General features: G+C 41.8%; 1 protein-coding gene across 2 annotated transcripts in view; it reads right to left on the reverse strand.

The window, feature by feature from the left end:
• The window catches only part of drosha (drosha ribonuclease III), a 92,611-nt gene that overhangs the window by 56,337 nt on the left and 23,512 nt on the right, over positions 1 to 12,762 (reverse strand). For both annotated transcript variants that reach the window (XM_034861545.1, XM_034861544.1), the window contains exons 15-17: positions 11,387 to 11,486; positions 7,391 to 7,498; positions 3,240 to 3,347 (exon numbers count right to left, since the gene is read on the reverse strand). In XM_034861545.1, the coding sequence (XP_034717436.1) occupies positions 3,240 to 3,347; positions 7,391 to 7,498; positions 11,387 to 11,486 (316 nt within the window). The remainder of the gene's footprint in view (positions 1 to 3,239; positions 3,348 to 7,390; positions 7,499 to 11,386; positions 11,487 to 12,762) is intronic.

Raw genomic sequence — 12,762 nt, forward strand, 5'->3', positions numbered from 1 at the left:
AAAAACTAAAACTAAACTGAATAAAAAAAAAAGTCTAAACAAAATAAAAATGAATGAAAAATGCAAAACTATAATAACCTTGGTTTGGTACTGCCAATATGTTTTGTTTTGTCAAATTTTTTTTGGCAGAGAACTGTGATATCATTTCTAAGCTAAAATATAAGTGATTCATATTTTTCCCTGAAATGTGCAGGCCTACTAAGTATAACCTAAACTATGTCTCATAAGGACTGGCCTTTGTGTTCAAAATGTCAAAAATTTACTTTAGTGCTGTGTTTGACTATTACTTTAATTTTATACATTGTAAGGTGCATTGTTGCCGGCTTTCGGTTTTATTTTTTGGCAAGAAATAGATTTTAAGCAGAAGTATAAAACAGCCTTAAGTAATCCTGTACAACCTAAGTCCTCCAAAGGAGAGCACAAGCCCTATTCAAGACTTGTTTTCTAGAACTAGTATGGTGCATGAAAGATGAGGCCGAATATAGTCTATCTAGTTGGGTACCACTCTACATCCCACACTCCTTTTCCCTCAGAGTGGACTGTGGGCGTACATGATGGCAGCGTCAAGCTACTTCTTTGCAGCCTGAGCCTGGTCAGGCACCATGTGCTACTATATAGAGGGCACTGACTTGGATTTATAGGAGTTAAAAAAGGTTCCAGTGGTGGCCGTGCTGGCTCTCCTGGTAGAGCAGGCGCACATATACCGAGGTTTAGTCCTCGACTCCGACCTGCGGCCCTTTGCTGCATGTCATTCCGCCTCTCTCTCCCCTTTCATGTCTTCATCTGCCCTGTGGAAATAAAGGCCTAAAAATGCCCTTAACCCTTGTGTTGTCATCACGTCAAAATTGAAAATCAACACTTTTTATCTACGTTTTTAACTTTTTCTTTTTTTCCCCCTTTTGTCAACACTTTTAACGTTTTTTCCAACGTTAGTCACTTTTTGGACGTTTCCAACACTACGTAACACTAACTTATTAACTTTAGTTTTACAGTTATTTTTTCAAATCTATGGTTAATAAACCTCATTTATAGGAAATTATACCTAATGTTTGAGTTGGAAAAGCATACTACTCGCTACAGCGTAAATTAATGGAGTCCAAACCGGGTTAAAAAAACGGGGTGTCTTGATATCACACAGATATTGGCATACCAATTCGTGTGTCATACATACGCCATTCCATGAGATCAGTCTGCAAACTGTGTAGTGATTTGAAAAGGGACCCCTATTAACTCTTACACCACCGATTGGCATCCTGGCGCGCTACAGTACATTCAAGAACCGATGAAGAAAGAGAGACCGGAGATGTGACATTGTTACAAACTTAAACATGTCAAGCATCAGCGATGTAACTGATGCACCTGGAAATAGCCTTGTCTCAAATAGCCATCTGTTAGAAAATGATTCATATATTCTAGCATAGCTAGGGGACACAACTGTGTCCGGGCAGGTGCATTTCTTCGGACTTAAGGAAGCGCTATGTCTAGTGTAAAGTTGTTTGGATGAGGAGTTCTCGAGAAATTCTCAAGCGGCATTACAAGAGGCCAAGCAACGGGCCCGTTCCGAACATGTTCTTTTTGAAGGGGCACTGCACTACTGGCAAAACAAATCAACAAAACCTTCTTAAAAACCACTCAAACCATTGCTTAAACATAAAACACTGTTTACAACATTTACAACACTGACTCTCTGTGGCTAAACAAAGTAATAATTCTACTTTTAAAAAGCCATTCCTTATATACATTCAAAAGACTTTTTCACTGGAGTATTCTTTAGACACCCATACTGTCCGTGGTTTGAAAATCCTTCACCCATACATTATATACAGCTAAACCTAAATTAATTCAGAGCACACAAACAAATCAAAGCACAATTCATTTATAATGCACACACAGAGTGCTACCGGATTCTCTCATGTTAGAAATGAATAAACCGCCGGAGGAAAACCTTCGACTCATTACGTGTGATCATCCTATTAGAAAGGAGACTCATGGGAAGTGATGACAGGTCTGAAATCAGTTTTGACTCAGAAAGGACTGTTTGAACAAGCACCATGGCACTACTGCAACTGTTCTGCCCAAACCTTTCTGGACAAAAAGTGTGTGTGCTGTGGGACATTAGCTGCTGATCTGTGTGTGTGCAGTAGATGAGGAAGGTGCTGTAAGCTCAGCAATGATGGCTCCCAACTTGGGCCATTTTAGTCCCAGTAGTGTTGAAGTGTTGACAGCCACTGCTTTATACATACACACACACACACACACACACACACACAAACAGTATTGTCATGGTATCAACACTTCAGTGGACAGAGTTGGGATAAAGTCAAACAGGCAACACACAGTGCAGAGGCCTGTATGTGAGCTGTCATGATTAAAGCGATTGTTTTTCTTTTGTTTGTCTCATTTGGAATATGAAGGAAATGAGGGTTAGGGACAAATCCATTAACTTTTCCCCAAGAGACAGACGTCAAGATCAAATGGGCGTCTCCTCAATGAAAGTGCTGCAGCTTGTTGGCCACCGGCTGGCCTCACAGTAGGTCAATGTTTCCTTTTTTAGCACTCGTAATGACAGGTCGTCATTATATACTACAAACAGGCCAATTGTTACTTGATAGGTGCAACACGCAGGCACAAACACACACACACACACACACACGCACACACACACATACCCTTGAGCGAAACTTAATGCATCCTTTCCCTTTTTAACTATGTATGGGCTACAACACATTGATTTCTTATGTATCAGGTTATGACAGCTCTTCAATATTGCTGGAGGCAGCCGTGGGGCTTACTCCAAGAGCACACAGCTCGAGGCTGCGGACCTGACAGGGGAGAGCTGGCATTACGGAGGAGGCTGCTGTTGTCCTGACTACTGTCACTGCAACTCACAGCAGACCTGTGCTGCTTGTTGCAGAGATATGACTCAGGCCGGTGTGTGGGTTACCTTAGCTGACTCCTGAGCCCCTGTTTCCACTTGAACTATCCCTGTAGAGGTGGAATGGGCAGAGTAATGAGGCAAATGCTTCCTCCCTGGATCTCAGCGCACAAGACGCTTCTGCACAAAAGATTTACTTTTTTTATCGGTCTATACACTGTGCCTGAAAGAACTGCAGGGATTTGCCTACCCATATGTATCCTGTTAGTTTATCAACTATGCCAGCCTTTAAATAATGCAGCTTGGTTTGGGGGAAAGAGTCACATCACTTTGTAAGTTTAGAGCTGTCATGGCTGTGCATTACCTGAAGGAGGCAGCGCTCCTTGAAGACGTAGCCAATGAGCGCATCCAGGTGCATCAGACACTGGTGGTACCGGATGTGATGGGTGAGGACAGGCAGCATCATGGCGTGCTGTGGAGGACAGAGAGAATAGGCAAAAAGGGCAAGACAAAATTGGAAACGGGAAGAAACAGGAAGAGGTAGAGAATAAGGATCATGTCTTGTATGAAAGAAGAGTAAGGGGAGCGTGTTTTGCCAGATGAAGAGATTGCAAGAAAGAAAGGGGGAAAGTTGATAGAGGGAACAGGCAGGGAGAAATCAATCATCCAGTCATTATTTATTAAGTGGTGCACTGCAACAGAGAGATGAAATAATCAAAAAGCCAATCGCTGCACTGTGAGAGGGAATGACAGAAAGGAGGGGAATTCACATTTGGACAGGACAGTCAAATCGAAGACCATTTTGTATCGTTGACACACTTACATTCGGACAAACACAGACAGCCCCCTCTGACCCTCATATATTGAAAGGAAAAAAAAGTTTTGAGTACAACAAAGCGAAGGAAAAGAGTTGTGAGTGAAGTGAGAACAGGAGAATGAACAGCAAAAGAACAATAAGCAGTGGTCAGCAAATTAGTCCAACAGTCAGAGAGCCAATCTACAGAGTCATTAGGGGAGGCTTATCAAGTGGCTGAGAAACTGTAGCAAAGGCTGGTGTACACACATTAACCCTGTGCCACCACATGAGAGAGGAGGGAGCCATGCATGTTTTAATTAATGCTACTGGGGAGGGTGAGCCAGAGGCCCGGCAGCTACAAGCAGTGCTGCTACGTAGCCCTGGGGCCATCACAGGGGCCGTGATGTCACACTCCCCAGGCCTTGTTAAGCAGCCAATTAACAAAGCCGGGCCCTGCTCGTGTCTACAGCTCCTGACCTGTTCTGATGACTGCCGGAGTGACTGAGCATGTGTGTGTGGAGAGAAGCGAAGTGGGTGGCTGTTAAAGTTGATTCTCTGGTAATTAAAAGGTGGGGAATATCTAATTTACTGTCACGGATGACGTTTAAGCCGTTTGGACACCGTCCAACCGGACCGGCAGCCTGAAATTTCTTTTCCCCTGGCTCAAATATTACAAGCATGAATTTTAAATTGCGCTTTAATTCACTATATTAGAATTTAATTCACTGGAATGTAATGAAATTTTCCCTTCTATTCCAACAATTTGTTTCGTACGGAATACAAAAATAAACATTAACACTGATGTACACTGTTATCTTGTGCAATAGAGATGGCATTGTGAGGCTTAAGACTTACTCACTACAACTTATTTGAAGAGATTTTATTAGCCAACATATTCAGCAATGCCAAAAGTATTAAAGCAAATCAAATTTGCAGTAGCGATATGATCTAACTTCCTACCTACTTACCTACAATTCAGATGTAGAGGTGTATTCCCTCGTGCTCTGCCTGGATTTTGTGGTACATATGTGAGCTGATTAAAGTAAGTGATGATAAATAAATGCACCACACTGTGGCTGTAAATAAAGACCCACCCACAGTTGTTATCTCTGATGTTGAAGGAAAAACAAGCAGCCTTTCCCTGAAATGAAAAATCGACTGATAGCCTTCACATGGATGTGACCAGGGACACAAAAAAGGCAGGAAGACAGAGCAGGGAAATGCAGAGAATCAAAAAACACAAATTCAAATATAACATTGATGAATACATGTGGGTAGCCTGGTCCTTGACAGAGCATTTCAAGTGAAACAATCTCGGTCTAGCCTAGTGACGTTAGTAACGAGGGGGTTGATTTTGAATACAGTGCCTGCTTTTAGATATGAGAAAGTATGGACTAGTTTTGCCGTTATGTCTCACTGTGTCACACGTTGTGCAAAGTGTACCACTGCAGTTCGAACTGAAATTATTCATGAACCAATTAGTCGTAGCAGTACAGCTTGAAGCAAATATAATTGGGCAGCAATTATGGATCGGATCCTTCTTTGCAAGACCTTGCTGCAAGAAAGGTCTGGTTTGCGAGGCTAGAACTTTCTGTCATTCCTCTCCAAATGTGAGCATGGGTCTCAGCTGTAGGCTATCCTCGCAGCAGACATGGATAGGGGATGTGTTCGGAGAACAAGATCTGCAACGCTGATGTCAATTATTTTTTTGAGTAACAGGCAGAGAATATCGGAACAGACAGTAAATAAAAGAAGTCCGTTACATTACCCCGAAAAATGCAGCTCTGTATAGTTCAGTAGGCACAGCATGGCACTAATACATTCAGGGTTATGGTTCAAGTGTCATAAGGGCCACCTATGCTGAATTGTATGCAAGCATGGAATTGTAAGCTGCATAAATTGTCCTACTTCCCCCAAAATCCAGATAACATATAGACCGTGTGAAGGTTAAATTCCATCCTGGTTTGTTTGGTTGCTAATAAGTGCATGCAGAGACATAAGGGTACACTCGCTCTTGCCAGACTGACTGGTGGTGAAGTTGTATATAAATAAAATGTCAGGTCTGAGACATTCATTAATGAAGGGTAAGGTTGCTCAGGCTCTGTGGGAGTCCACTTTCTTTACACAGATTTTGACACTTGAATAGAGCAGTGACGCAACGTGTGGAAAGATCACAAGTATCTGGCTGTGGCTATGCTATGAGCACTAGTCTGTGTCGGTCTGAGTGGAAGTACTGCTGTATGCATGTATGGGAAAATCTAAGGGATCATTGCAGTGTATTAAAGTTACTACAAGTTTAGCAAGAATATCCAAACCTCTTTTTTTTGGAGGTAAAAAAAAAAGTAATATTCTCTGACTGCCCAGGAAAATAGAACCAGTAGTGGGCAGAATTTTATTTTTTTTTTAAATATGAGCATAGAACTCAGAATGTGTCTGCCCTGCACAGGCTGTCGTCGGTTTATTATTGATTTAAATCTTTTATTGATAACTTCTCAGGCTGCTCCTGGTCTGGCTGCTGTTTAGAATGCTGAGACCCTTACCTTATAGATACCAGTGTGTGATCTCCGATTCAGTTTTAAAAGTCACAGCAAAGTACAAATTGGTGTTAAACCCAACCTATGGAACAGTCTAACCAAAGAGCTTGATTGACCTTTAATTATTTAAAGCAGTGCTGTGAGTATAAAAATAGCCCCACATCTTGACATACCCTTCAACACACCTAGAGACTGGCATGTTTTTATTTCCGTTAGCCTTATAGCTGGTTTGATTTGCATTGGAAAGTTACCCTTAAAAATAAAAATCTGCATACCTCATTGAGAATTTAACATAGGGGTGTGTTTACTTCTGTATACACATTTATTTATTTACAATACATTATTCATTCACAAAGAAAACCGGTATCCTTAAAGGTTTGATTTTTCGTCATTTACTTAAGGAATTAAGGAAATAAGATCGATTTCCATCAATTTCTTTTCTTTGTATTCCTATTTATAGACAACCTTAGCATGGGTATGTAAACTGTATATCTATACAGTATATATATTAAAATTGTTTCTAATTCTGTTGATCATAAAGTATTTCAAGTTTCTTACTTAAATTATTATTGTTTGTGTTCTTCCCTCAGCATCTGTTTTTATTGATATACGCCAAGTTTGGCACGTGCTCGCTTTGTTTTGGCCCGCCATGGATTTGACATGCTCATGCTTATTTTCCTCTTATTTTAAAAGTAATGACAACGAAATGTACATTTTGTGCAGTTAAAAAGTACATAATCTGAGTTTAACAGCAATGTAAAGCACAGTGCTGGTAAACTTCCAATTTTAATTACCGACATCTGTTTTTTCTACGGAGTATGGCAAGAATTATGGTATTCAACATCAACATTTGTTTTTTTTTTCCAGATACATTTTGGCCCTTCACATTAAAGATTTTGGGCACATCTGTGTTAGAACATGTTCACGCTTTAAAAGGTGCTTCTTGTCAATGATAGGCTGGTTTGTTATGTTTGGTAGTGCAGGTTGGCACGGTTTGTTTTGTTAACTGTTAAGATTTATATAATGTAAAGATTATGTAAATGTTACGTACATGTGTGTGTCTTGGAGTAAGTGAGTGCATGTACCTCTATGTACATATGCTTTCATGTGTTAGATCCATGGGTATGTACTGCAGCATGTATGAGTGTGTAGTGTTTGTGCACACAAAGAGTTGACGAGTGTTACCTGACAGACGTCGGATCGGATGCCGGTCTTCCAAAAGCCCTGACTGCTGAGCTCCACTGTCACCTCACGGCGCATAGTGTTCTTCTGACGGATCTTCTGAAGAGCTTCCTGCCAAACAATCAGCCAGTCAATTATTGATCTGCTGGAGCACTGCCTTCAGGGACAGCACCCATCCTGAAAACCCTACCCTGCCCTCACCCCCTCCTTCTTGCACTCCAGCTCCCCCAACACATAGGCTGGCACATGCAATAAACTGAAACCACCATAGCATGACATAAAGTACAGCAGTGGACAGGATCAACAGGAGCAGTGACAGTTCTGCTGATCCCGGCTAATTGAGGCACTGCAATGGGTCAGCATGGCTGTGGGCAGTGGTGGTACTAGGTGTAGGAAAGCTGATACGGAGGCATCTGTACCAGTCACCGGGAGGCAAGGCACCTGCCTGCCCATTAGGACCATCACGCAAGAAACTAGAGGCACCTCCATCAGCAGCAGTAGCAGCAGGAATCATTACAGACAAACACACACACACACACACACACACACACACACACACACACACACACACATAGCATCATGTCAGCCCTACAGCAAATAACTGAAAATTCGATGGAGGAAGGGGGGAGTCTGAGACAAGAGGGTCCTACAAATAACAACCGAGATGGAAGATGTATTGACAGACTGCACCTCCTAATGTGTGTGTGCACGCATTTGTTTCATTCAACTGAGAGTCATCGACTCCAGTCTGAGTTTGCCGTGATCTGCCTAAAATGGAACGCCAGGAATTTTTTTGGGACTTGCGGAGGAAATAAGAACAACAAAGGCATGAATAAATAATGCCATCCTACTTTGAACTGTGCATCAAAGTGAACACGCTCACCCACGCGCAGCACATGCATGCGGAACCACACACACAACAAATCTTTCCGTGGACAACCAGCCACTGTATATGGAAAGCAGTAATCACAGCGCAGTGTGAATGATATGTAAATAATTTGTTTACACAAGGCTTTTTACAAGGTCGCGGAATGGACAGAAGTACTAAAAGTAAATAATTGACCTGGAAAGGGGAGGCACACCGACTAACTTTCTGCCGGTCATCGCATCCTTCTGCTGAGAACAGTGTTTGGTGTTTCACATCAAGTCGAGGTCAAACACCAAAGACAATGTCTGAAATTCACTGCCTGGGGAAGGCAAGAGCACATCTGTTGCACGTGTGCTTCCTTTGCTTGCTGTTACTTCTGCAGATTCATTTAGGAGACTTTAGCTTGTTCTATTGTTAGACTGATGAGATTGAGCTGACCAGATGTCAATAAAATATGCAGAGGGTATTCATAGTTGCTAGAGGACAAATCTTAATATCTTAATGTTTTTGGAAACCTTCTTGACCTTTCCTCTTGGACTGCGCTTAGGCCATAATGATGTTTGTTTGGGGAAGATGATTGGGATTGGGATGAAGATTTTTTATTCTTTTTTATAACATCTACCTGTTCCTATGGAGGTTAAATGCACTTATCATAAATTGCTTTTGACAAAATGAATATCTAATGTAGTAGTGTAGTAATGTAAAAAATTACATACAAATTATTAATTGTATTATTAATAGTCTCACCTTCATTTTACTTTGAAACTGTGACTGTAGAATATTTCTGTTAATTAAAGGACAAACTAACTAAATCCAAGTGCTAAAATTTCCAGATTGGGCCTTGGATATGTTGCAGCGGGAGAATTATCCTTATGAACACATCCCAATCAACTTTGGAATCTACTGAGAAAAATAGTGTTCAGTCCTTGTGTGCCCCAGCAGAAGCAAAGACTTGAGACCAATGGAAAGATCTGTGGAATGAGTTGAAGATAGCTTTTCAAAGATGCTCCTCATACAGCTCTGAGTGAGCTTGGCCAAATCTGCAAGGAAGAATCAGAGAAAATCCCCAAATCCACATATGCCGAGCTGATAAAGACTCAAAGCTGAATTCACTGCCAAAGCACCAACTCAGGGCTGAATACTTATTAAAATTAGAGATAGGAGATAGTAAAGTAGAATTCATTTTAAATACAGTCACAAAACTGTTTTATAACATTGGTACATTTTTAAAGACGGTTCTGCAAAAAACAATTAAATTGTTATATTTTGAATGCAAAATCATCGGAAAAAGAGTTGGAAGTGTTTTTGGAGACATTATCGGTCTGTGTGTTTGAGGCCCAGTCATGTGTTTGGCTTTCCATTCAGGCAACACATACGAACAGACTGCATGTCTCTTAATGCCACACCACCCACACCCAGACACCCACACACAAAACCCTACATGCTCTAAGCTTGAGATTTGGAAGTGGATGCAAAAAGGCGTACTCCCTGGTGTGAAGGCCAGGCCGAGCCAAGACGCACACCTTTGGTCTCCATGGAGCTCTGTGGACTCCAGACTGAGCACAAAGGTATCAAAGAGCCAGCTGGAGCAGCACAACATTGCTAGGAGCACCTGACAGGGTGACTCTTAATGGTAGACAATACGTTTAGTCTTTCACTGAAAAACCATTTACACAGGAAGCTTGAGTGTTCCCTGGGGCATTACATAAGTAGAGATGCCTCACTGCCACTGCAGTGAAGAGACACCTGACATGGCTAATGCTTGTGGTGGAGCCTGACGGACCCAGTGTGTGAGTGTGCATGTGTTTGGGTTCACTAATTGCTTCAGTGCAGGTTGACAGTAGGATTGTCAAGGCCTGTTAGCTGAAGAGCTTCGCTGAGCTACCTGGGAAACAAGCTAATTGAGCTCTGAGTTCTTACTCATTATTGGTTCAGAGTGTATCAAACAGACCGAAGGAAGAGAGACACTCAAAGCCTTAGATAGTTAAAAAATAAAAAAATAACAAAAGAGCTGTATCTACTGTAGAGACACTGCAGCAGTCCCTACATGAGAGATATGGCGGGACAAAGCACTTTTCAGGCCACACACAGCACCTGTACGCTGCGATTCCCTGTGGCTACCATGGTCATTACTTCACTAAATCGAAACCTTTTATCATTCTCAATCGCTGTTGGTGGTTTGACCTTAACGCTCAACTCAGGAGAGCAATTACAGCAGTTTTATTTGGAGCTGTAAATTCATCTAAATTATGCAATATTAAATTGAGTAAAAAAGACTCGCCGTCCTCCCACACCAACTAATGGCAAAGTATGCATGCCTGAAGTAAAGACAAAAGGTGAGAAAGAAAAAAAAATTATGATATTTCTCAGCTAAAAATCCTGGAGGAAAAGGCCTGAAGCACAAGGACAGTAAATTAAAAATAGTCACTGTTATATAGTTGATGGTGCAATCTGTCATCATGCAATTCCAAAATCATGCAAATGCAAAAATAAAATTCTTCTATTTTCTCTCGAGTCTTAAGAGTGTGAACGTTTCGTGAATAATCACGAGTTGCTCATACACGTAACGGCTTGACTGTTTAGTCAAAGGTACAGTTCAGTGAAACCAATTACTAAACATTTGAAAAAAAAAAACTATTTCTAACATCAAATTACATGTATATAGTCTTATGGACATGGTACTAATGTACAAGGCAAAGCTGTGGATGCAATATTTTCAAATGCATCTGTTGTGGCATATCATTAAATGTTTGAAAGCAAAGCAGGAAAACAAGGTTGCCTTTTTCTGTTTTGGCTGTTTCACTTTTGTTTGGTGACAACCGCATCCTTGTTACTTTCAGGCAATAACTTATACTACCAGCGGCGTGTTCCAGATAAGCAGCATTTGAATCAGTGCGCACAGCAGGAATAATAGTTTTATGCTCTTATTTCTGCAGAAAGTGAAAACGCTTCAGTGTTTCAGCAGAACCTTTGATATCTGCCTGAAAATGAGCTCCCAAAATATTTAAATTGAAAGCACACTGCACCACAATCGCGTGACAAGTGCAAGCCAACTGACAATGTTAAAATAGTGATAGAGTGTGACAAAAGAAAACAATTATCAAAGTGTGTTTGTTTTTCTTTCAACTTACCTCTCTCTGTGTCAGCTTCTGCTTGTCAATCTGCTTGACCTTAGGGCTGTTGGCCAGCAGGTGGCGTAGTTTCACATAGCTCTTCCACAGCTTCTGGTACCTGCAAACAGCAAATAAAGTGTCAGACTGACAGGGGTCCATCGCCACCCTCACTCCCCTGCGTTGCAACAACAGATTAATATTTTATCTGCAGCTTGCCCGATATTAAACAGAATATTCACAGAATATTCTGTTTCCAGAAATCTGTTTGAACTAAACAAAGATGCACAAACACACATACACACACACACCCACATGATTTGTGCTTCACCCCATTTTTATTTTCTCATAAAAAAAAAAAAGAAGAAGCTGGAAGTAATGAAACATTTGAGTAGGCCCGACGCATGCCTTGAGAGCTATCTCATAACCACCTTATTCTCATTTTCTATAAAAACCCATTGTCTTTGCTCTCATTTGAATGTAAAAAAAGGTAGGGAGTTATTGGCAAGGTGACATGTAGCCGCCATACTAACCACCTACCCTTTCTCAACCCCTCCCCCCTCCTCTCTCTCCCTTTCCAATCAGACCGCCTGATTGATGCACTGAAGTCCGAGTGTGACCGTTCTGCTCCCATTCAGGAGACTTTCTCCTCATTTACCCAGAGTTATTCAATTATGATTGGAGGGCTGGAGGGCTAAGGTGGTGGCGTTTGGGGGACAGGATGGTGCATTGAGGGCAGAGAGGCATACAGAAGGAGAAGAAGAAAGAGAAAAGGGAGCAAGGAAGGAAGGAAGGAAAAGGAGAGATGTGGGGGTGGAACTGTGGAATAGAAGAATTATAGAGCTTTAATAGTGGGGACTTCATTAGAGACTGAGACGAGGGAATGAGACGGCTTTACCGCCCCGATTATCAGCTCACCAGCACCTCCGCATTGAAGCAGCCTGAGTGGACGAGAGACAGAGAAGGGAAGTAAGAGAGAGTGAAACCGAGAGAGAAAGTCTACCCTGCCTGGGAGGCCCCCTCGTCCCCAATCCGCTCCAATGACCTTTCCACAGATCCGCTGTGTACTCTCAGGGTAGCAGTGCCGCGGCTCTCGACACTCCCTGCACATGCTTTCATTAGCATATGCTGCCTCTTTCTTTCTGTTCTCGTCCTCTCTCCTGTTTGCCATCTCTAGTCACTTTGCAAGCACGGTATCTGTAGCATTGCTGGCTTCATCTATCTGCAAACGTACTGGCTACTTGGCATCCAAACGTAGATATCTTGTATGTGAACGTTCCGGCTCTACTCAAACATGACTTCACCGAGAAAAATTACTTTACATGGGGAGAAAATAACATCACCCCATAATCCCCCCCAAAAAACATCACCACATAATCATCACTAGGCTCTTATTT

Source organism: Etheostoma cragini, chromosome 22 (genome assembly GCF_013103735.1).
Source record: "Etheostoma cragini isolate CJK2018 chromosome 22, CSU_Ecrag_1.0, whole genome shotgun sequence".
NCBI lineage: Eukaryota > Metazoa > Chordata > Actinopteri > Perciformes > Percidae > Etheostoma > Etheostoma cragini.